The sequence below is a fragment of the Neolamprologus multifasciatus genome, chromosome 15 (genome assembly GCF_963576455.1).
Source record: "Neolamprologus multifasciatus chromosome 15, fNeoMul1.2, whole genome shotgun sequence".
NCBI lineage: Eukaryota > Metazoa > Chordata > Actinopteri > Cichliformes > Cichlidae > Neolamprologus > Neolamprologus multifasciatus.
In genome coordinates, this window is record NC_140453.1 from 15,021,575 (window position 1) to 15,047,905 (window position 26,331).

A 26,331-nucleotide genomic window follows, 5' to 3' on the forward strand; every position below is an offset into this window, starting at 1 on the left:
CTGATCATCGCCGACAAGATCACGACCGTCAACTCGATCTGCTCTTCTAATCCTACACGAAGAGCAAGATTTTAGCTGTTATATGTCTAGATTAATAATTCAGGATTCGAGCTAAAGTTGTAGTGTTGATTTAGGGAAGCGGGAGTGAACTGAAAATCGCAGTAATCGACAAAAAACGGAAAGATGTCTGGAAAAGACAGGATCGACATATTCCCCTCCAGAATGTAAGCAGCTTGTGCGATGGCTAGTTGCTAAAGCAATGTAGCTTCCTTAAAGCACATTTACCACTGTTTTGTTGACATATTTGCTTTTATATATGGAAGTTGTGGATAATTTTCTGCATGCATTTGAAAAGCAGGGATCGCCGTTTTGTTTTGTGCCAAGGTTACCGTTTAAAAGAGGAAGAATCCTGCTGCTGTCATGTGACATTTCTAACATTATCCAAGTGTGAGCTGTCAGTCGGAGAGACTTCATTTTAATCTAATTTCACCTGCTTCCAGTTATATTACATTTAGGACTACTGAAACTGTAAAACACCGAGGTTTGACCCTTTTATCAGGTCCTGGGTGCAAATATCAGTGAGCTGTGAATGTAGAGGAGTGGTGCAGATTGTGTTGTTCCTTACCTTGTTTTAAAAATAACGCTATTACACAAATTACAGCATGTGACACCTTCTGTGCGTAGACTCTTGGTTCAGATAAGATCTCCTCCTGAAAAAAAAAATCTGAAATTTCTGAAAATTTCTAAAATTCTGAAATGGTGCAAAAAAGAAGAAATTTCAGGAAAATTAATGGGATCTCTCTTCCACGATGGGAAGGGATTCAGCAGATGTTGTACAGCATAGAGCAACAAAAGTACATTTATATTATAGACGATCAGGATGACATCGTTAACAATCTAACATGTAGCAATCTGTGAGTAATGTGACACAAAAGTGGGCTTGAATGTTGATGGCTGTATATTTTCGGCTGCTCCTTTATTCACAAAGAGGGATCCACAGAAGATGGATCCCCATATTTAACTGGTCTTAATCCAGGGATCTCTAACCTTTACACTATGGAGCCATGTTAAATTCCAACACAGGCCTAAGGCAGCATATGAGTCACCTGCTCAAGTCTGGAAAGAGCTGGGGAAAGATTCTGATTTGGAAAATTTTATTCAGCCTTTATTTAAATTGAAAGTTATCAGTCATGATAATTTAAATGAAAAGTCAATGAACAGTCAATAACAAGTGAGTTACAACTACTTAGCCATTTTGCAGATAAAATTCAACTTGTCAGCAGCTCATTGTAAGGGCTCCCACCAGAACTACAACACATGGACTTATATATTAGCTAGATGAAAGAGAAGAACAGATACTACTACTTATTCATTTTTTAAGGTAAGCTAGCAAATGGCTGGATGAATTAGAACCCAGGCCTCCACACTATAGCCATGTAATATACAGGTTTGCCTGCTAAAACCAGTGAACCACACTGGTGCTCCAGAACAAACTATTACTCTTGACAATTAGCATTTAGTAGCCTGGTAGAAGAGGGAACAGAGGAGTTTCAGTAGTGGGTTTTTTTTCGCTTCATGGGTGCAGGATAGCCATGACCTGAGGGCACTGAAATAAACTCACTAGAGAGAATGTGGCCACCTTGATTAATAAGACCCTTTTCTTTCTGAACTACACGTTTCTTTGGACTTGGTACTCTTGGAGTATAAGACTTTAATATTGCTATTAAGGCTGTTCCTGTCCTTCAGAGATGACCCATTGAACCAGTATATGACATAAAATGATGAAATGGGGAAAATAAGAAGCAAATCCATTAAAAAAAAGAGCTTTAACAAGCATAGAGGTCGAGAGAGAAAAGATGAAAATCTGCCAGTTAAAAAAAAAAAACTGGGGTGAGGGTATCAACTACCAGAGAAGAGAGACAGAGACCTTGGGATGGCCTAAGGTCTGAGTGAAAACATGACAAGGAGATGAAATGAATGAAACTTGGTTGTGGTTGTGTCATTTTACCCCTAATTTAACCATCTGATTCAAATAGTGTTAAAATATGTGGGTTTTCTCTGGATTTGCAGGGCTCAGACCATCATGAAGGCTCGGATGAAGGGAGCACAGACCGGCCGCAACCTGCTCAAGAAGAAGTCCGATGCCCTCTCCATGCGCTTCCGTCAGATCCTTCGCAAAATTATTGAAGTCAGTTTAAAATGAGCCTTCGTTTTTGGTCCTAATGTGGTCTGAAAGAACAGATGATGCAGTAAATACTTTATTCATACATCATGCTCTTTGGTTGGAGGCTGTAGCTCATGATAATGCTCAATTAATCTGATACTAAGAGGTGTTTCTATAGTAATTAATTGGGTACCTTCATTGTTATAAACTAACAAATTACAGCCAGTCTGAATCAAAACCTCATGAAATAAAATCTTCCTGAAGGCTTTCAGCTACATGTTTCCCAAAGGTGTGTTTATTTATACTTTTAGACTAAAACCAAGATGGGAGAGGTGATGAGGGAAGCTGCCTTCTCATTGGCTGAAGCTAAATTTGCTGCAGGAGACTTCAGGTAAGAATGAGAATAACGTGTCAGCGACGTGATGTTGTGTTCTGGTGCAGATACACAAACAACTTCCATCTGTTGTTTTTGCCTACAGCACAACTGTAATCCAGAATGTTAACAAAGCCCAGGTGAAGGTCAGAGCCAAGAAAGATAATGTGGCAGGTTAGCATCAAAAATATTTTCTCATTTTTAATCATTTTTTGTTTTGTTTTGTTTAAAATATCTGCTGCTTTTCCTCTTTTAGGTGTCACCCTTCCAGTATTCGAACACTACCAAGAAGGCGGAGACAGTAAGTCCAGTCACACGTCTGAGTTTGGTGTAACTCTACATCGGGTTTGAAGGGAATCGCAGAGAGCGCTCACCCCACGATGTGTTTGTGTCTGTCAGGTTATGAGCTCACCGGTTTGGCGAGAGGAGGAGAGCAGCTCTCGAGGTTGAAGAGGAACTATGCCAGAGCTGTGGAGCTGCTTGTGGAGTTGGCCTCCTTACAGGTAGGAGGCGCTGTTACATATTAAAAGCATGCTTTATAGTTAGAGGTTTCCCCCCCCAATGGTATTGACCCTGTGCACGAGAAAATGCTAACTTCCTGGTTTAAGACCGGATGTGGGGTTGTACATTTCCGGTAGCTTTACTTTGCGGTCAATCGCTACTGCGAAGATATACTCCAAAATTGATGTCCCAAACTCGAAAACGGAACGATCGCGTTAAGTTACAAAGAGGAGAAGGTGGGAACACTCACCACTGTTGTGTCATAAAAATCTAATGATCAATTTTGACGTTTAAAGAGTTTAGATCGATCAGTTGTTTACATCACTAAACACAAGCAGAACTGCAGCAGAAGACACATCGTCCACATTCAGAAGCACATCTCTGTATAGTGACTGGTCTTATGATTTAAACAGGCAAATGTTCAGCATTCAAACTACAGGTGAACAATAGTCAAACCAGATGTTTTCCCCGTTATGTCGATATCAGCTAGTCAAGTACACACCTACACAGCATGTTAACAAACCGTGAAAAAAAGCCACACAAAAAATTAATGATTGCTGGTAACGGTTTCTATACATTAGCATTTACGAAGGGTATGTTGTGACTTACCTTCAAAATTACAGCGGTCCCTCGCTATAACGCGGTTCACCTTTCACCTCGCTGTTTCGTAGATTTTTTAGTGCAAGTTTGCATGCTTTTTTACGTCCTGCGTCCTGATCGCTGCAGACGATCTCCTCCGTCTCTCCTGTACAGTACAGAATCGCTGCATCTATCGCTAGCAGTGTGACTCTGAAGTGCAGTGCTGTATGTCCACGATGTACACGAAACGTTTTGCACCGTCAAAAAATAAAATTGGCTACCACCTATCACTGGTTATTTTTAGAACATAACACCCGCGATAAACGAGGGACAGCTGAGAAATATAACATTTGAATCCTTTTCTCTTTTCCCCTGAGGCGTGGGGGAAAAATATTGACAAGTCGATGAACATCATTTACAGATATATTGGGTAAATGCCCGAGACATCTATAGAAATGTAAATCGCCGCTTTATTTATTTATTTGCTTAACTTGTTTTGGACCGTAAACAGGGCGCGAATAGGACACCGGAAACAAAGCTCCCCACAGGAGTTTCCGCACCGGAAGTAGCATATGCTAACGTGCACATAGTCAATTATCATTGAAAAAAGCACAATGTCACTCATTGAAACTAAAATTGTATTGATGATCTCAAATGTAACTGTGCACAATGTGAGTGTATAATCAAAGGCTCACATCCTAAATGACCAAAACAACTCATGAAAACAAAGGGGTAGCGTCTCCCGCTATAGTTTGTGTATTCCTGCTATGTGGCATATCACTACAACATTTCCACAAAGGATACATTCGTTACACTGAGTCTGTGTGGATTACAGATGCAGATAAAATGTAATCTATACTCTAGAAAAGCTGAAGCTTAAGTGGAAAAAATTTCTCAATTTTGGTTTGCAGACATCTTTTGTCACTCTGGATGAAGCCATAAAGATCACCAACCGCCGCGTGAACGCCATCGAGCACGGTAAACACGCTTAACATTCAACTGCAACCTTTTATTAATACATTTATTTATTTTTAAATAAAAAAAAAGGGTTGGTGCAGCTAAAATAATTTTGAATCCGCTTTGCAGTGATTATTCCCAGGATTGATCGCACCCTCACCTACATCATCACAGAGCTGGATGAGAGGGAGCGAGAGGAGTTTTACAGGTGATGATGTTTTCTGTCTGCCTCGTGAAGGTTTTAGTGCATAAACCTAAAAAAAACTTATCAGGAGGCATCTTTTGCATGTTTATTAGATATTCTTGTTCCAACTGGCTGTCCACAGCTCCAAATTCATTCTGTCACTACCCCAGTAACTTAAGTCCAAAACCAGACTGCCCAATCCTCAATTTTTGGTTATAACACAGAATGTTCTCTGCTCTCTGCTTTGCCAGACTGAAGAAGATCCAAGAGAAGAAGAAGCAGCTAAGGGAAAGGACGGAGTTGGAAATAGCCGCCCGTTTAGCTGCTCTGGGACCCATCGCTGAGCCCGCCAACATGCTGACAGAGGAGGCGGATGAAGATCTGCTGTTTGAGTGAGGAACATTACAGGCCACCGACTTCACTAATCCTTTTATTTATTCTGTGCCTCTCTGGCCACGTCTGCGTGTCTTTACGTCAGCGATGAAAGTTGTTTCTTTCTTTTTTTTTTGGTGTCCACGTCGTGATGATTAGTTCTGAGTGTTTCCAGATGTGTACAGGGATCAAAGTGCTGTTCGGTATAATACACAAGTGAGACCAAAGCAGTCTCTAACAAATTAAGCAAATATTACAATGAATATGTTTACACATGGTGTGCAAGTGATGATAAAGAAGTGTCCCGTGTGACTGATCACCTTGTAGATATTCAAGTTTTATCATATATAGAGGCATTGCATGCTGTACAGCTTAAAGTGGTTGTGGATTTCAGAGGGTGCGAGTGTGCGCCGTGGAGACCCGTCCTGCTGCTCACTTCATATTGTGCGGTTCCTGTTACCTCACTGGAGGCTGTGTACCATTTCACCAGAAGCCCCAATGTGACCCTGTTGTAAAATGTGATGTGCAAGTCAAAACAGCCCAACACTTCATCCAAATAAAGATGTTCTAAATATTCAACCACTGATTGAATTTCTTTTTCCCCCACTGAAGGGAAAACATTTTAAGTTCCATATGTGAAGACTGCTAAGAGACGGCTTCAAAACCTTTAATCAAGTGCAAATTATACTGTGTTTAAGCAACTCTATAGATAAGGAATGACGGCAATTTGGGACCAGAATGCTAAATGTCTTTAAAATGCATTTTAAAAAATTAAATGTTATCTTTTTTCAAAGGAGATCCATTTCAGAGGTGTTCTCACTATTGGATACACCCCATTTAAGTGAGAGGAGAAACTGAATAAGGAACTTATGTTAGTTACCCAGTGGCTCTGGCAAGAGTGGCACCACAGTAGATTTAGACACATTAACACTGTGTTAAAAAATGTTTTTAACTGCAATCTAAACTTATGAAAGAAAAAAAATCTAGCATGCTGATAAGTCTTTTGCCAGTTTGGTCAAATTTGTTTTGTAAACGTGCCTGATGGCCTTGATGGACATGGTTATTGCTTCCTGTTCTTAGCTGCAGCCGGTTTGATAGTCTACTGCTGTCACCCATTTGCTTCAAGGTTCAATATATTGTGCATTCGGAGATACTCCTCTGCATACCTTGGCCCTGACAAGTAGCTAGTGGTTTAGACCAGCGGTCCCCAACCCCAGGGCCACAGACCAGTAACAGGTATCAGGCCGCGAGAGTTGAGGCTCGGGTGTGAAATTTATGGTTTTCAGGGTTTTTATCGTTAACTCTGTTTCCCTGGGTCTTTTCCCATGTGTTAGGAATAAATCTTCTTTTTCTGGTACTGGTTTTATTTTGTTGTATTTATCCACCAAACCTTACAGGCCAGTCCGTGAAAATATTGTCGGACATAAACCGGTCCATGGCACAAAAAGGTTGGGGACCGCTGGTTTAGACCATTCATTCAAACCAGGTACAAGTGTATCTAACAAGGTGGCTGCTCAATGTATATTTTCTGAACTTCTGAAAAATCTTGTCCTGACAAATACCCAAATATAACCATATAAAAAATAAAACTAACACTGAAAACAAAAACTAAAAATTCTCAAACATTAAAAGCTAAACTCAAACCACCAAACCTGGAATCTAAACTGAAATGAAAACTCAGAACTACAGAAAAGATAAAAAGAAAACCTTCTCTTCGATATAAAAGCCAGACAAAATATGTGACTTGTTCACGTGTTTTATTTTATTAACAATTCATGAGCACAAAATTGTGCCTATGAATTTGCAAATGAACTGCAAAGAATCAATACAGTATTTGTTGGAATCACACTAACTGATAACAGCTCTTATCAATACTGATAGAAAAACAAAACAAAACAAAACCAGAAACTCAGCAGTACTTAGCAGCATTACTGTTTGTAACGACAACCAGCTACAGTGGTTTGTTATCACAGCGTAAAATCATAAAATGAGACACAAAATAAAATACTGACAATGGAAGTACCTCCAAACTGTGCAGATTACAGCAGATCTCTCTCCTGCACTTCTGAGTGGAAGACGATGCCCTGCAAAAAGCACTGATGCTTCTCTTCTGTTTGGTACCTAAAGAGTTTCTGATCTGCTGCTTCATTAGGGAGTCAATTAAAAACCAACACATAAAGACTCTCCCACACACAAACTGTAACAGTAAAACACTTGATCCTTTGGTCTAGAAAATATGTATGTACAGTTATAAATAACTATTAAGCATAGAATAGAAATGGTTCTATTTAGTTGATAAATGACTTTGCATAAAACTGAGATCAACAGAGAAACAAAAATCACCAACAGACACACACCGACAACAAAATCAAAGATTAAAATTGAGTCCATCCCTGTAACGATCACCTCCTCTACAATCGAGGAAAATGTGCAAGTCAAATTCCAGTGACAGTTTACCAACCGCCCTTGGTTCGTTTTTCACTCTCCAGTCTTCTGTTTACGTCCTTCGACTCACGGTGCTGGGACACAGTGACCTCTAACACAGCCAGGACGTGGGCACCCACTGGGGCTCAGTGTCCAGTTTATCTATCAGCCTGCGCAGCTCGTGGAAAGCCTGGTCTGGATCCACGTTCAAGATGGTCGCATCAAAGTAGTGGCCGAAATTCTGCTCCATCTCGCGGGCCTTTTCAATGACCTCCTTCAGCATCTCCGGCTGTGCACAGGACATGGACATCAGTTCAAGAAACTGCAGTAGTGACTCTTATTATCACGTGTCTTCATTCTCAATAGCAGTCTTCATGAACAGAGGCAATGTTTATTTACAGATTTTTATATCTAAATTTGGATCCAATACATTTAAACAACGGTGTACACACATAAAAACGTGCCTGGGACTTTCCCCCACATATTAACTGCGATCTATAAGAATGTGTCATGTGTACTTCACACCATGTGTACCCACATTTTTTTTAAGAGTAAGTCTGTTATGAAGTTCAAGTCAAAAATAGTGTGATAAAATTTTAATTAATTAAAAAAGCCATTTTTTATTATTCAAAGGAGCTTGCTTTTCTTTTCTTTGCAAGCTCCTTTTGAATAATAAAAAATGGCTTTTTTAATTAATTAAACTACTGCATTTTTTATTATGGAATCACCTTTTGTTCTTCATAAAAGAATAAAACTGATTTGCCTTTCTCCTCAGGTGATGCTATAAATTCTTTTCTCTCTATAAGTTAACACATAAATGAAAAGGATGAGATCTTGTTTTTGTTTTTTGATCCATTTATTATTTTTTATTTTTAATCATCTTGGCCGGCACTACTTCAAAGACCGGTGCTGTGCTGACAGACTTTTGAAAAGCCGATGATGTGATGATGTCATTTTATTTAGTAAAGTGAGTAAAATTTATTTATTAATTGAGCGCTTTTCACAGACAAACAGTCACAAAGCGTTTGTGTGGGCTTGGTTGTTTCTGAGACCATTAAACCAAACACCTTTCCTTCTCTCTACTTCCTTAGTCATAATTTTGTCTAAGAGTTTATGGTCTAAAGAGTCTTTTTTCACAAGCAAAATTACCCAGATTAATTCATGACTAAAGCTGGGATTGGGAATTGAGCTAACAGTGTATGCAATTTATAAACAGGACTATGTACTGCTCTCCATGACTGATGAAACGATGCCCCTTTCTGCCTTTGTGTTTACACACAATTTCACTTTTGTTTGGTTTGTGTGCATCTTATCTCATGACGATTCTGTGAGTTAGAGACCAGTTTTTATGCAATATATGTGAGTAAATAATGGTCATTCTCCGCTCTGCCTGAACTATGTTTTATTTTTTTTTGAGCTGGTCAGCATTTACCTTTGGTGTTTTCCCCTCTGTGGCCAGCAGGGTGCGTAGTCGCTCCTGAGAAGGAGGAGCTATGAAGATCACATATGGCTTAAGGTTGGAGAATCTCAGGACTCGCAGTGACTGACAGAAGAAAAAATATCAAGGCACAAAGAAACAAAATGAATGGAAAGAGCAACACAAGGAAAAAAAAACAGATTAAATATGGTGTCTTCAAATGTGTTATTTCAGCTTTGATCAGGCTTAGACAGGATTAAGACTTATGTTGAGGAAATGAAAAGGGGTCATTATGTTCTGGCAGGGCCACAGTGGTTAAGATCACAGATGAGGGAGGATCTAACAGGCTTTGTAATTAACATGTTAGTGTCTGGACAGTAACGAGGTCTCTTACCCTTGTGTGTAGGCAGAGCAGACAGATGCGTCCAGAGTTGATGACGTGTCGGACAGAGTCTGTGCTGGTGCCGTACAAGTTCTTCTCGTACTCCCCCGATTCGATGAACTTCCCTGTCGCCAAGTCGGCTTCAAAGGCAGAACGAGTTACAAAATGGTACTCGCGCCCATTCCGCTCATGTATCCTCGGGCTCCTGGTTGTATCTGAGCCGTTAAGAAGGACAGATAACTGTTTTACATTTTCTGAGCTTTAAGTTGTCTATATATATATATATATATATATATATATTTATCTGTGTGACAAACAGTTGTGCATTATGTGATAAGTTAAATGGTTTCACTTCTTTACTGAACACCAGAAACACGTTCTGCTCATCATCTGAGGTCTGTGATTAACATTTCACATCGCCTCGCTCTGGGCTCTGTTGCGTTGACCAAGCGGAGACTTACGTGGAACAGCGACAGCAAACTTCTCGGGTTCGATGGAAAGAAGCCTCCGGCGCAGCTCATCGTGACCACTGTTTGTTGGGCCGATCAGAGCTATGGGGCGTTTGCGGTTGGCAGGCTGGTGATAGAGCGACATCTCCTCATAGGTCAGGATGTCATCGTAGTCTGAGGAGACAGCGTGGGAGGGGTTATTGAAACATCCCTGACCTACATACCAAATTACAGCTCTTGGGCTGACCTGTGACCTCTCTGTGGAGGATAGAAAGACGCATGAGATTAAGAGATCAATAAATTTACAGTGTTTGAGTAAAGTTTTTTTTCCACAGTGCTTCATATCTGACCCTCATGGCTCACAGTCTGCCACTTTTAGCCGTGGATCAGGTTCATTAGAACAGTATGTGTGCCACTTAGTGAATATTTGTGTTTCTATGTGTGAGCCAATCACAGCACAGGTTCCTCCAAGCCATTTAGGCACCTGCTGGTCACCTGTTCGTGCTCCCTCTGATCCTGTCTGTGAGGGTAGGACTAATCTGACCGGAGACACACCAAGTCTGATCAAGCTGAAGTGAGAAAGACGAGACGTGTCAGCTCTGGTGTGGAAGTGGTCTTTCACATGTGATAAAGACAGAGCGACACAGGGTTAAGACTGTAACCAGAGCCCACTTTTAAGTGGGATTATTACTCAAACCACTGAAGAGCGACACAAGAGAAGAAAGCCTTACCTGTACTTTTGCTGGACTGTGACGTGCTCTTCTTCCTCTGTTTCTTACTCTTCTTTGGGTACCAATTCTTCCCTGTTATTACAAAGAAATTTGCTTTAAAAGGCAAATTATCACAAGACTGTTAAAACACGCTGAGCACGTTAACTTCTTCTTACCTTGCTGCTCTCGACTTCTGTCTGTTAGAGTTTTCTTTAATGTCTCTCTCTGTTGCTGGAAGCTCTTACCTAAAAAAAAAGATAGAACATACAGACAGTTATTAGTAATTTATATAAATTCTATTATACTGGAACATTATTTGTGCCTAGACTGGACGATTACTAAGTGGCCAGAAACCACCAATATTACAAATCCTAAGCTTTTGCAAGCCTACTATTGTTTTTCTTTCTCTACCTAAAGAGGGGGAGACAAAAAGATGGCCCGCTTTCCATTTCCAGTGCTTAACCCTCTCTTTCGTCCCACCACAACAAGGCCTAGGTCAGAAAGTAATCACAAATAATTCTCAGGTGTTTGCTTTAATCTGCTTGACGTGCCAGATGGATGCTGATTCCTGCCAGGGTAGTAGTGCCAGATTAGCTATCAGTCACTTTCAAGTACTCTTCTGAGACTGGGTTTCCAGTTACTAGAAGGGGTCGAGCACATTACTGGCTTATCATTATTTTATAAGAAGCTCTCCTATGTAGCCCATGCATTAATTATTAAAGATTTTATTTCATGTATCATCTCTCAGAAATCTGCCATTTTGAAATTAATAAGCTCTTGCAAAAAAAAAAAAAAAAGAAGAAGTTGTTACCACGATGTGAATTAATTATGTGTGTACGCTACAGGCAGTGTCACAATTATTCTTTCTGGCAATTTTAAGCGTGTAACCTCACAAATAGTATTCGCTTTGCATATATCCATATACGGGCTCCAAATTTTTGTGTTGCTTTTCCATTATAGATGATACTCAGTACATCTAGTAATGATTAATAATCAACAAATCTACCCAAGTTATATAATTTCATATCTTAATGTACACATTTCCACGTAGCATTTTGTTTGTGCTTACTGACCGACCGTTTAACCCAACCACAAAAATAAATACAATTCAATTAAGTTTTATTTATATAGCGCCAAAGTACAACAACAACAAAGCTTCAGTGTGCTTTATACTGTAAGGCAAAGACCCTACAGTATTCTGGAGAAAACCCCAACAATTAAACGTTCTCTATGAGTAAGCACTTTGCGATGGTGGAAAGGAAAAACCCCCTCTTAACAGGAAGAAACCCCCAACAGGGGGTTTGCTCAGGGAGGGGCAGCCATCTGCCACGGATAGTTGGGGTGTGAGGGGAAAGAGAAAAGAATAAATAAAAAAGAGCTACTCATACCAAAACAGGAGCTTAACATTAAATAACATTTTACTGCTCCTCCTCTTACACATTTGAGCCTTGTGCATTGCAAAAGGTATTAAAAAAAACAGCATGTATATTTTAAAATATAATACGATGTAGGGTTTTTTAATATAGTCTTTTCTTACTCCATGCTGTGTGTATGACATCACAACTATAGGTATTTGTAAATATTATGCAGCATTATGTCCTTGCAGTTATTATCTGTCTTTTTTAAGCAATAAACTTCATAGTGACATTCAGCTCCGGTCTGACTTCTACCTGGAATGAGTCCAGCCAGGGGCTGGTTTTCCTCATCTCCATCCCTGTAGGCTTGCCACCAGTTGGAGTCATCCTGGCTGATGACATGAAGTATATCTCCCTTCTGGAAGGACAGGCCCAGCTCTCGACACGGCACGAAGGGGTCATCAGACGGGTCGTAGTCAAAGTACGCTCGCACATGCATCTGACGACAGGGTTTTACATTGTGAAGGACTCTTGCACGCATGCAGACAGGCCATCTCGTGCACATACGGCCACATACTGTAAGATACTTACCACAGTCTGTCTGTGCGGGGCAGGTTTAATCTGAGAGCTGGGGATGAGGAGGAAGGTCAGAGTGCCATGCATTTGTTGCTGTGGAAAACATGAATTGCAAAAAATTGAACACAACAGGAATATGAAGAAACATTATTCATTTACTTGTAATTTAGGAGATGGATTTTATATTCTGAGAGCGTTCAAACAACTATTATTTGCATATCTTTTTTAAATGACAGCTTGAAATTCAATTTGCCTAAACAACATTTTTTAGCAGTAACATTATTTTATCTATTAATAAGAATTATATGTTAAAACTCTTTAAAAAATGATTATTTTTTGATAATAAAAATATTTCTAAAAGTTATATTCTCTGGGAGTGAAACCTACTGCAACCAGCATCTCAAGTAAGATACCTGTTTTATATATATATCCCGATGCCCTTTGTGACATTAAAGTTACAAACAAAGTGTCCAGGTAGCAGCAATCTGAATGTTCATTACAACATGGCCAGGTTTCCATATACCTGTGAGAAAGTATTTGTCCCCTTCTTGATTTCTTAGGGGTTTTTTTTTTTGCATATTTGTCACACTTACATGTTTCAGATCATCAAACTAATTTGAACCCCTTAAAACCTGAATCATGAGAGACCTGTCAGAAATCCTTAATTTTTTTTTGGTTTGTTGAACCTTTAGACAAAATATATAAAAATATATCAAATTTTAATCTGCATATATGAGTTTTAATTTGAATCACATTTGCTACATAAATAATATTTTCGCAATTTAGTAATTAAAAGTGTGTCATGCAATTTCTATCATCTTTTGGGGGTAAAAAAAAAAGTCACACTGATGATGTAGAAGTCTCAAAAACTCACAAAAACACATGTATCAAATATGATCCGCTTGGCTTTAAAGGGTTAATAGTAGTCAAAGATAACCTGAAGAAATACAAACTGCAGTTTTTATTTTTGATTATTTAATTTATTAAGGGAAATAAAATATGCCCATTTAATAATTGGTTGCGGCACCCTTGGCAGCAAGAACTGTAATCAATAACTGGCAATAAGTCACATTGCTGTGGAGGAATTTCTGCCTTTTCTTCTTTGCAGAATTATTTTAATTCAGCCACACTTAGTAATCCTTACTTGGATTAACTTTTATCCATCTTTGATCTTAAAATCTGTTTGATGAGATGACGTTTAAGATTAATTTAACATTTATGGGGGACAAATATAAAAAAGAAATCAGAAATTAGACAAATAGTTTTTCACGTCACCGTATTGAAATACTTTGTGCCATTATTAAAACAAAACAAAACAAACTGCTGTGAAAAATAAAAGAGCACTTATAATTACCAGCAAGTCGTGGACTTCATTGACGTGTTTCCCACGGATAGAAATCCCGTTGATCTCCAGGATCTCATCTCCTTCACTGAGGAGGCCACTTCGCTCTGCTGCTCCGCCCTTTACAACACGGCTCACCACCACACTGTCCATGTCATTACGTACTGTTGCACCCTGATGACCACGCACAGACACACACTTACAAAGTTTGTACAGATGGCATAACAAGAAAAAGACCTTACACTGAGCAAAGACAGAAGTCTGAAGACACAAGAAGAGGAACGGGTGTGATTACAAAGAAATGCGACCACCACTGTTATTTTCAATTCATTCCCATTGGATATGTGACACTCAGGCTGACAGGGACTCATTCTCCTCCACAGTTTGAATGCAACAACCCTTCCAATTCCATCCTCATTTCACGGGAAACCAGAGTCAAAGGAGAACCATATGTGGGAGCTAGGGCAGGTAGTTAATGATGACTATGTACTGGTGCATGAAGACATGGCTTAAGTAATTTCTGCTAACTATTCTCCCTCAGAGGCCAAAGGATGTTATAGTACAACTCTACATTTAATATTAAAAGGATTAGTATACCTTGCTTGCATTCCTAACATGATGAGCCACCTTTGGGAGTGGTATTGTGGGCTCAACTGAAAACTACCATCTGGTATCTGTTCTCTTCTCTACTGATGACGTAGGGTCAGGTTGACAGAGAAGCTGATGTACACTACTGAAAGTAAGCAGTTTACAATCCATGGTGAAATCACAGATGCACATGTGCAACTGGTCAGAATGAGACTTTCAGACAGTGAACTCAAAGTAAGAAGCAGCACAGAGACATACGAGGAGATAATCTTGAAGGAACACTAGCAAAAATGAAAGCAGGTGAGGCATTTTTATGACATAGCTAATTTTATTGGGTTGAGTTGCAATAAATTATGATTGACGATCCTTGTTACCATGTTTCTCATTCTTTCTTTGCAGATACAACCAAAAAAAATAAATAGATGACATCTCACCAGTGGAGTGTCTCTGGCCTTCTCCAGCCGCACTAATTTAACCGTCTCCCCGAGGTACTGGGTCACACTTTCCTCTGCCATTTCCTGCACTGCCACGCTGTCATGGGCCTGCATCAGTGCCTGCAATGCAAACACACATATATTGTAGAGAAAGAGTATGATCATGCAGAAATATACAAACATGTAATGAACAAAAATAAAGTGTGAAAGGAATAAATGAGGACTTGAGAAGAAACAAAGGATGCTGCGTTCTATAGCAGTTGACATGGGAAATAAAATGATCATAAATCTTATACGGTTTTAATCAAATTCTTCACGGCTGTGATTTTTTAATGTAAACTGATGAAAGACGAAGTGATACCAAACAAGTTTCCAGACCCCTTTGACATGCACCTGCAAGCAGAAGCATCCTGCCACCCAATCTTTTTTAACAAGACCAGTCAGCAAACCCACCTCTAAGCCAGAAATAATACAGATATTACTCCTTCACATCATTTATTGTGACAAGTGCTCTGTACCCCACGATTAATAACCGTCGGTCCAAATTAGTTTCTCTATCCTGCAGCAGAGGGGACCCGAGAGAGCAGAGGCCGGGCTAAGCTTTGGCATACACGCAATCCATCTTACTCTCCCCTGCATTTAGGAGTCAAAATGCACGGCCATCAATCATCAAACACCTTTGGCTGGACTGCTCCCGAGGAAACGGTGTCCCAGAAAACAATGAGAGGGAGACAAGGGGACTTGAGGGGGCCCTGCTCCTCTCTCACATGTCTCTATTAGTTTTTCACATGAAGCTGTTTACCTGTACTACAGGGTGACTCATGTGAGCCTCTGCTCCCTGCAGAGAAACTAGCATAATCTGTTCCAATTTCTGTGCCACAAGGCAGGCTCACATCTCATCACTCTGCCCCTGCCAGCTACACAGTTCCAACTCAGTGGAGGGGTTAACCGGCATCGGGGGTGGGAGATTGCGATGCTTCACACGGTCATCTGGGTCAAACATCAGACCCCGTGGTGCTCCCTTGTCAAGACCCTCAACCATAAAAATCATAGCAGACTAACGCACCTGGGGTCTTTTCTCACCTTAGTGCCTCGCTAATAGACGATGACAGCCTGATAATGTGACTTCTTTTTTTCCTACAGAGGAGTCACTTTAGTCTAAACTGACAAAGGCAGAGTGTCATGCAGCATCAAATAAATGCAGTTTCTGTTGTTCTTTTCACGTTGACACACCAATTTCTTAAAACAAAAACTCACCTAATGTAATGCTGCAGGGGTTACCCAAAATGAAGCGTGACATATATATATATATTTTTTTTCTTTTAAAACAGAGCTGTGGGAGTGGCCTTTGTCAACTGCAATGCTAATGTTTCTGTAAAGATGAAAAAAGCAGCACATGAGAGAGGAGCATCTTAATTGTCCAGTTGGTCAGCTAGGCTAGCAGCAGCCTTTGGCAGTGTACTGTAAGGTCATTACTACACGGGTTACGGACAAGTCGGACCTCATTATGTTGATCTGTAGCCATGTCACAAACAGTGGACAAAAAAAAGCTCTTTAAGCAGTCTGACAAGAAGGTTGCTCAAAATTACATATGCGTAATTTAAGGACAGATACAGCATTTCACCAATTTACAAATTACATATACCTAAACTCATATTGCCACATTTAAGTTTAAATTTTAAGTGTCCCTTCATAACAAGTAGGCATGTGCCAGAATGGTCCTTTTTTTTTTTTTTTTAAACAAATTCAATTTGTCTGACATCATTAGTGCTAATTTCAGTGAGACAACTCCAGCTTAAAATGATTTATTACAGCGGCAAAACATAGTTAGAGGCTGGCATCTAATTTCTGAGCTCATCCCTCCCTGCAAATATGATTGATGAGTAAATACCCCGCTGGAGACTACATATGGATACTAGGTTGGTGGATGGCTCAAAACAGGTGGGAGTGGAGATGGGCAGGACTGACATGTCAAAGAAAGTGATGGTATATTCTGCAACTTGAACAGACCGGAGGAGGGAGTGTTTGGACACATGAGCATAAAGTGCTAAAGCTTGAGCTCAGTGTTTGTACTCCTTGCAGGAAAGCTCACCAAAACACTACTGCTTCAACAACACTACACATCTCTATTAAAACCTATGGTTGTGCTCAGTAAAAATGTGTAAAAAATAAACTAGCATAACAAGCCTAATTTTTCATAACCTTTATTAAAAAATTAATTTAATTAAAAAAATTAATTTAAAGGAGGTGGATGAACAACACACCAAATGGCTAATTTAAACTGCTTGAGGAACAAGATGATCTTGAAAAAAAGGCTGACACACACACACACACTGAATAACAGCTAAAAATAACAGTTTTAGAATTAATATGTCATAGAGGATTTAAGGTCTTTAATAACCATCCGCCCTGGCCAAGTGTCCTTGATCAAAACAGTAAATTCCATCCATTTCATAACCCTGTGGCTGTAATGATGGAGAGCCTGACCTCTATATCTTTCATTCAAGAGAAAGGGCCCTATTTCACCTTCTAATAAAGTGCATATGACAGCAACAGAGATGTAAAACTGTCCAACTGTCTCTGAGCTGGTAGGCAGCCAAGTCTTATGGTTTATTGGCATATTCTATACTTCCACTAGGACCTCTGACATCCTAGTGGAAGGTGCAAGAAAAACAATTAGCCTTTTGGAAAGAGTCCAGTAAAACATTAATTATATTTCCAGTTGTGCAATTATCAGAATATTAACTAAATAAATGAGTTGGCCCAAAAGGTTCTGCAGGCTTTCTCGGCCTCAATGGTGCTGCCTTATAATAAATTTGCGGGTAAGGAGAGCTCATGGCTGGGAGGCTGATCTCTGACCTTTAGATGAGGATTGGTGAGCAGAGCTCTGAGCTCTAAACCCTCCTTATGTTGGCTGGACTGGAGAATCTTCTGTACCTGAAGAGAAACAGAGACACACCACAGTAAAATAATTCTGTCAAGAGCTATAAACAGTGCATCAAGTCAGAACAAACTGTCAACGGCTAATTAAAAACTTTTAACACAATAGGGACAATCAACCTCTTAATCTTTTATAAGATGACTTTTAAGTCATCTAACAAGTCACAAAAATCCAAGTAAAGTTAGAAAGTTAAATCTCCCTTTATCAAATTAACAGATATCAAATGTAGACCTCAAGGATAATTATGTATCCTATTTACTAATTTTACAAGGTTAGTTCTTCTTTCACAGTTTAACATCTGAAAGCAAACACTTGATAGTTCCATGGTCTTCTCCTTACTGTACAGCTAAGGGGTCTAACTTTTTATGCATAGGAGTAGAATGCTATGATGAATAATATATAAGTAAAATGTGCATGAAAGGTTTCAACTAATGACTATCACCATTGTCATGGACATTATTTTCTGAATCTGCCCTGTTGTATCATATTTTACAAATGTAGCTCTTTCATTTTGTGACCTTCACTTGTTTTGCTGTCTGGGTACCAAAACATACATACTGTAAATATCTATATGAAGTTTAGATGCTAAACTGTTCCCATCCTAAACCCACGTACACCATAAAAACCATGCTAGTGGCACAATCTGGTAACAAGCCTGTGGCATGGAAGAAATGTTTTCCAAGAAAACTGCAAGACAAATAACATTTTTGAAGTGATCTATGTATAACACAAGAAATTCCAAACATTTGGGGGGAAAAAAGTATATCTTTCAAAGTGCACACAAACATAGGTCCCTCACACAGAGTTAATTTGGAACCGATCATGTAACTCACAGCGGGAGTTCGAATTCCGTGCAGAAAACTGCTCTACATACAGTCTTGTTAAATGCAAGTTTCATCCTGTGTTTATAATGTGCGAACTTTGTGTTTCACCAAATTTAACAAGCACTGGGGACTGGAAAATCCCTGATCTGAACGGCAGCATGTCAAAATTCTGGTCGATTTCCAGCCTGTCAAAAAATGTTCCAGTTTTCTTTCTTTCCTCTCTTTCTCTCTGTTCCATTTTAATCCTTTGGCTCTTGTGTTGTAATTTCATGAAACAATACAGTGGCTGTGGCTTTGGACTCTTCAATGAATAATCGCTAATTATTTTGGCCTTCTGTTTCTTCCCCTTCTTCTCTTGTTTGGAGCTTAGTTCATCCGTTACACTAATCAAAGCTCTCACTAACAAGGTGACGCACTTTCCCTTCCCCCCTTAGTGGTGCGGCGCCGCGGCCCACGCTGCTGTAAGCTGCTGGAGTTTCTTTTTCTGGCCGCCCAGATCCTGGCTTCCTTCCCGCAGTGCGCTGCACTGCTCAGCCAGCATCAAAGGCTGCCGAGAGATTAGTTTACCCAGTGGTCAAAGTGAGTGTCACACAGAACAGCCACTTAGTTTAGACATGCTGCAGCTCAAACTTTAATGCACTGATAAGCGCTTCGGGAGCTGGCCCGGCGGATGGGTGCGCACACTGATTTACTGTACACGGGAAGACAATGTGCTGTGTGCGTGAGGCAAAACAGATCATCACACCCAGCCTCTTTATCTTCAAACCACTCCTGTCATGACTGGAATAGCAATTCTGTTGCAGTGCTGCTTGCTGGCCTTTGAATGAACTCTACACAGCTCACAGTCTGTTTTGTTGACACAAGTTGTACTATTACACATCTAGCCATCAGCTAAACATCACACTGAACAAGTCTAAATGTCCTGAAAAGTCTCCATTACATTCTTTCATGTTACACCTATCACAAGTTGACACTAATCCTAATGAAGTGCCTATTGTGGGTGTAACTTGTCACAGATATACAGAGCTTCTATGTGTTTCATGGCAAACCACATCAGAATTTCAGTCTTTCTACAAGGTCTGTTCTGTGTGACAGGCTCTATTTTGAACACTGTGTGCAGAGGCTCAGTTCTGCTGGGACACAAATCAATTACTGCTGCTTTGCTTCAGCAGAGACCAGCTGGTGTTTTGTCAACAAGGAATTCAGGTGTGGCAGATTACCACCTACTCAAACCTAAAGATTGAATTGGTTTGTTGCTCTCTGTCACCTTCTGTACTGCAGCTCTGCAGGCACTGTAAACTGTTATTTAAATAGAAAACAGCAACTACCCGATGAAAGGTATCAAAAATAAAAAAATTAGTTAAAAAACACTCATTTTTTATATTTACAAATAACCTGAAATACACCTTCACACCTTCGTCCTTTATTTCCCTGTCATATCATCCACTTTTCAACCTAATTGTCATATTAACGTTCTTGAATCTCCTTTGTTTGCAGCTCACTCAATTTTTATGCGCAGCCTGGATCTCACATATCCCTCATTTTTGTTTTGACTCACCTTGTTAACCGCAAGACAATTTACATTTCATAATTATTCAGACTGGCATGGCTGTCTTTTGGGCAGCTTTGTTGAATTAATCATCACCTCAAGCAAAGATTTTTCACGCTTCACTGAGTTTGCTCAGTTGCTTTACTCACATATGCGCTTTGAAAGCAAATATAAACTGAAAGGGTCCAAGGAATTAGGAATTAGGAATTGCAGCCCAAGTGCCTTTTTGCCTTTATGCATAAAATGCAACCTCTGCAGAGGCCACCCTTGGACTAATGAAGTACTAAACTGGTTTTGTGACGTGGTTCAAATAATTAAAGTGAGGGCTTCATTATTCTCAACCCAAGACTGCGGACAGCTTCATCTACAAATATATTAGTATTGCCAAAGTTTCAGCCGTAACAAACAACTAGAAAATGATCATCCCACATACCTCCAGGCAGAGGTCTTGAGCTTGTGATGTAAGGGGGGAGGTGGGACTGACTCTGCTCATCTGCTGAGACACAGTGCTGTATATTGAATAGGCAGTCCTGAAGTCTTCCTTAGTGAGGAGCTGCGTTATAAGCTCCACATCCTGCTGGCTCTGAGCATCAGTCAAGCAGTGCTGCACCCACTTCAGAGTCTGCAGCAACTCCTCCAGCTCTGAGAAAGAATCACAGACAGTGAGTAGGGGCAATGCTGAGGTATACAGAGGCAATGCCGAGGAAAAGTCAGGACTTTAGCTTTTAGTCCTTTAAGTTTAAAATTTTCCTCATTGTTTGTCTTCTAGGTTTACTTTTCTGGCAGCATAGCTTCGTACTGCAATTAAATTCTAAGTCTTATACCTGTATATCAAAGTTTTCCACTAGCACATTCTGTATTTGGCCCAGGGTAATCTCTAGCTATATCACACATAGATCTACAACCTTAGTACTGCAGCACACAAGCTGTCTGTTGCTCTTAAAACATGTTATTTCTAAGTCATGTACAATGTCATGTAGACATTTTAAATCATTTTCAGAGGCATAATTACTTTAATTTTAGTGGAACTAGAGCTGATTTTGCTCCACTGCTTTCAAAGGTAATAGCCACCTCTGCTGCAAAGCCACCGTGCATACTGTACATAGTATGCTTCTGCTAAATGAATAGTTGTTTACTTTCAGTAAGTAAGGCAGAAAATTTTAAGATTAGCAGTGCAATCTTCAGGAGTCATGGCATAAGAAAACATTAGGGAGCAAAAATCAAAACAATAATTAGACATCTTGCTGTGGAGGTCCAGAAATTTGCTCCCAGGCCACTAGTTATCTATGAGTCTTTATTTTTAGTCAACCTTTGTTTCAGTTCAGTAGTTGCTACTGTGTTTACACCGGAGATTTAATATGGGAAATAGTAAGAATACATTTTGTGGCATCCTTTTTTTTTCCACTTCACATTTTCTTGGACAACGTTCATGAAATAGTTTACAGTCTAGAGTAATGTTTATTATTATTTACTACTGACTGAAATTAGATTTTATAACTGAACGTGCTAAAAAGTAGCTTGACACCAATATCATCTGAAGTATTTATATAGTAAAGAAATAATAGAAACTTTTAACTAATCCTACAGAATATTGTGTGTACTTTATTATACCACAGCAAGGCTCTGTCAAACCAAAGTCTTAGACAGGTCAAGGTACACAGACACTGTCTGTGAAAAAAAAAAGATAAGACCCTGAAGACCCGGTGAAAGTTACTTCCCAGGAAAATCACACTGTTTCTGTCCAGCTGTGATAAAAAATAATATTATCCTCATTATTATTATTACTGTTGTTGTTGTTGTTGTTATAAATACATTAGAGTATGGGCTGAAAAAATTACTTTAACAATTTGTATTTTACACACTAAAATAAGGCTCATACTACATAAATCATGATCACTGAGTGCATCTTAGCTATATACTGATGACTTTAAATGATCTTTAAACTGTATAGAAAATATAACAAAGGCACTTTTTTCAACATAAACAAACAAAAAACATGTTGATCCATAGTGGTGCGCTCATATTATGCCATACACTCTTCTTCTAACAACATTTTTTTTTCCTGGAATGCTGAATTTTTATTTTATTTTTTATTAATTTTATTGCTATGTCTGGTTGCAATTATTTTATTACTATATTTATATTTGTATTGTACAGCACTTTGGTCTACCAAGTGTGTTTTTAAAGTGCTATATAAATAAATGATGATGATGATGATGATGATGAATTTTGTGCTGGGTTCAGCTAATCACTCGCCCTATGGTAGCTGGGATAGGTACCCTGCGACCCTGAAAAGGATATGTGGAAGAGAATGGATGGATAGGTTCAACTAATCAGTGGAAACTGGACATCAGTGACACCAAACCAGCCATCTTTAGTAACATCTTTCAATTTACCCTTTCACTGTTTAGTCACTAGTTTGATTCTTTCTGCTTTACCTAATTTTTTTCTCAAGTATGCATACATCCCATTCTTTCAAGCATGTCTTCCTCACTGCAATCTCTCACTTCACACCTGTTAACTCACCGACTACAGAATCCAGGGAACATGTGTCTTTGGTGGCCTTTTCCTTTCCCTCAAAGGTGGGATTGTCAATGCCCACTTTAGGGTTCTGCGACAGCTTCTTGAGCCTTAGGGAAGAGTTGAGGTCAATTTCATGCTTCAACCTGCTGTCCTCTTCCCTCCTTTTTCTCAGCTCCTCTTGGTAATGCTGGATCCTCTCCATGTGGGCACTGCACTGTGGAGATTTGACAAGGCTGCTTTCATCCCCTGGACAGTCCACGGCCCTCTCTCTGTGGCTCTTGATCAGGCCTGAGGCCTCTTGCACATAACCGTTCATATGGGATGTGATCATCCCTGCTGCAGCAGTGTACCGCTCAAAGCACTCCAGTGTTTCCTGAGATCTGCTGGAGTGTTAGGAGGGACTGATGCTGAGACTGCTCAACTCAGGGGCCATACTGAAGCAGTGGAAGATGTAGTCCTTTTCCCTTTTTCTGTAATTTGTCATCCTGCAATTCAAACAGAAAGTTTCAAAGGTTTAAAACACTTCCTCTAAGTGTTTACATGCTTAATTCTAAAATATCTTTGAGGTCTTTGCTGCCAGCACATTTACTTTTTCTATAATTTTACAGATTGTAAATTAAAAAGAGTGTCACTTAATTTATAAATAAATATTTCAACGAAAATCTTGATTTGTTTCTTGTTGTTGTTGTTATATGCTCTCAGCATTTATTTGTTCACACCTGAAATAAAATACACCCATAGAAACATTTGCAAGCCTTATTAATGTAGTCTACGATCATGTAATATAAACTATTATTTTAACACACTATTTAATATTAATTTATCATTTAGACCTATTTTCAAACTAAATATGCAGAGATTTCCTACTTAGTTTCTCAAATCGTTTTCCCCTCACCTTAACTTTGCAGTAAAGCGAATATGTTATAGGACTGTTTTAGACTGCTACTACTAAGTAGCAGTTTCAGAAGTTGCCGTCTGAACCTGAATAACTCTGTTACTAAAAAACTTGCTCAGGCATGTAAACCTCATACTGAATCTGTGATGTTTCATCAGCCTAGACTTGTCATGTTGAAGTTCTTTAACGTCTCAAATTATTCACATTGCAAAATTTCAGTCATGCTGAGACTTTGTGTCGCCTGTTGATCAGTGCCAGCACCGCCTCCTACGTCCTCTCATCAATCTCACCACTAATCTAACTCCTAACAGGAAAGGCTTTTTAACCTTAGTCAATTAAAATCCCTTGAGTGCAGCTCCATCCAGCCATTTGCTTGTTTACACTTATCCCTAATTGCTCACCTGAAAAACTTAATCAACTCTATTGTATGTATGGGTGCCCATTATTCTGTTACATATATGTACTTAGTAACTGCTACTTTATTTACTTTTAAGGACGTAACATGCATTCATCTGATTCTGGTAGTACAGCAGACATGAAGCTTTGGTCAATTCATGAGAAAACCCCCCAAAAAACGTTCAATAAGTGAGTAGTGAAAGTGATTTATAACAGGACATGTAGAAAGCCAAAACCATGTCTTGATTTCTTACATAATGTGTTTGTGTAAATACCATATTGTGGCATAGCTAATACAACCAGCTATGGCTTAAATACATTTCAGGATTGAAAGCTTGATTTTGAAAGCTTTCACCTGACCTTATTGCAAAGGCTTTGCAGTTAAGACAACCTTTACATGCAACAATAAAATAAATATAAACAAAAACTGTTGCTGAATGCCACCTCTCTTTTGTAGTAAGTCATATACTCACGTCACCCATCACCACATGGCAATCTCCCCCCCCTCCCCCCCCCCCTTTTACCTACTTCTCAAAGCTAATTACGGCTGGCAGTCTATTGCCTTGTCTCTCAAACCCCTCCTTCACGGAAGCATTTAGCTGTGTTTAGAGTGGCGATGTACTGCTAACAAACAGCAAAGACTGCCAGCGTACCATCTGTTCCCAGGGGCTTAATTAAGCATGGGATCTCATCCTAGCTTGGTGGCCACAGCAGAAGTGGGAGGGATGCTGGGAGGGGACAGGATACCTGTGTGGAAGACTGAGCATGAATGGGCATGCACGCACATACACCCACTCACCCACCCACCTAAACATAAGCAAGACAATACAAACAAACAAAAAAAACTGGTTCCAGTTAGATATTTGCTCAAGGGATTAAATATTTCTGGGAAAATAAATACTGATGCCAAATTAGACAGTGATAAATGGCTCAAATCAGCTCACCTACCTACTAAAAGATGTAGGTGACAGTGGAACACCAAACAGATAAAACCCTTTCAAAATAACATCATGAAGGAGGACATCCCATGACCACACACAAATAAATAGGAAACGTTATCGTGAATCACCCTGAATTCCTAGTTTTTCAGACTATGGCTCCGTTAAACTTATCACCCCGAAATTAGCTTTGAGCAAGTCCTGGAATATTTGTCATGTATGTTGACAACAACTCCAGAGGCATTTACTTACTGAGAGCAGTTTAAAAGTCCTGAAAAATGTATGTCAAGTGAACATGGTGCACATAATAATTTTGCAACAAAAGTGTTAAAGCCTGCTCCGAGGATAAGGTATTACAACTCACTGTAAAATGCGGATAGCACCCTACACTGGCATGCTTTTTCTCGGCTAGTTTTCTCTTTATATGGCCTTACAAATGATTTCATAATAACTAGTAAACATGGGAAATGGGCTTGTACCATTCCAGCATAACAGTAGATACTGTAAAATGTCTAATAAAGGCAAATAAAGACACAAAAATGCTTCTTAGTTAATTGGTAACTTTAAAATTTGCACAGTGAATGCTCTTAAAGCACTTGTAATTACTTTCTACTCCCAATGAGACACCAACTGTCTTGTTAGTAACAAAGGTAGAAATAAAATAAAACAAATGAGTTTCAGTTCATAGTATCCATAATTCACTGAAAATATGAATATGATAAATATGACATGATAGCTGGAACAGGCAAATTGGAAGGAGTTACAGTGTCAAAATATTACTTATTGGGTTGAAACATTAATTTGTAGTTTGGTACAACTTTAAAAAGTAGCAGCACATTTCTACAAAGCAGTACCACATCCGCTTAGATTAAGCAGCGGTCCTAATTTAAAAGTGTAAAATTGGATTTTTAATCAGTGTTAAGCGCTAACGTAACAATAGCAAGGAACTTAGCTTAGTAGCATGATACCGCTAACTGCGTAGCTTAACGGTAACTGTCCCGCAACAAACTCGGTGTACTTACCGCTTTAAAAGAGCGAAGTGGATGAGATTTTCGTATTATTTTACTGTCCGTCGCTCAGAAAACGTGTGATTTGTTCACACAAGTACGAGCAGGATAAGGAAGACGTGTCTCCCGGTCTTCACAGAACCACGTTCAGCCGCTGCTGTGAGTTTTGTCCGGGCACTGTCGGGAACACTTGTGGCCATTGCTGTGGAACTGCGCTTGTTGTTTTGAGTCGTCTCCGTGGCAACACTTGCGCCCCACAGCGCCCCCTCCCTGTCAAGCACGCAATGAGCCCCAATCTGCCGAACTGCACCATGTACCTGGAGCCGATTAGATCAGTGACGCAGTGAGTAAGAGTGAAAATTTGCCCCATAAAATCCCTGTTAAAAGTCCTGGAATCAACAATAAGGTTAATTTTGTTTTCTTTGCTGAAATGCTGTGTTTATACATACAA

The 26,331-nt window shown here is 39.5% G+C and overlaps 2 protein-coding genes across 2 annotated transcripts; one reads left to right on the plus strand and one right to left on the minus strand.

The window, feature by feature from the left end:
* Positions 1-6: 6 nt before the first annotated feature.
* Positions 7-5,709, plus strand: atp6v1d (ATPase H+ transporting V1 subunit D). Its single transcript, XM_085132098.1, has 9 exons — positions 7-224; positions 2,071-2,188; positions 2,476-2,555; positions 2,644-2,711; positions 2,794-2,838; positions 2,937-3,040; positions 4,529-4,595; positions 4,704-4,782; positions 5,010-5,709. Exons 1-9 carry the CDS (start codon positions 184-186, stop codon positions 5,152-5,154), a joined length of 747 nt encoding a protein of 248 aa, XP_084988224.1. The 5' UTR covers positions 7-183; the 3' UTR covers positions 5,155-5,709.
* On the minus strand, positions 5,209-26,083 carry pals1b (protein associated with LIN7 1, MAGUK p55 family member b). The gene is made up of 14 exons (XM_085132080.1): positions 25,896-26,083; positions 22,648-23,129; positions 20,555-20,763; positions 17,667-17,744; positions 14,808-14,927; positions 13,798-13,959; positions 12,459-12,536; positions 12,183-12,366; positions 10,689-10,757; positions 10,534-10,605; positions 9,815-9,976; positions 9,366-9,568; positions 8,987-9,097; positions 5,209-7,843 (listed from the first exon to the last, which is right to left on the minus strand). Exons 2-14 carry the CDS (start codon positions 22,973-22,975, stop codon positions 7,667-7,669), a joined length of 1,953 nt encoding a protein of 650 aa, XP_084988206.1. The 5' UTR covers positions 22,976-23,129; positions 25,896-26,083; the 3' UTR covers positions 5,209-7,666.
* Between the last annotated feature and the right edge of the window lie 248 nt (positions 26,084-26,331).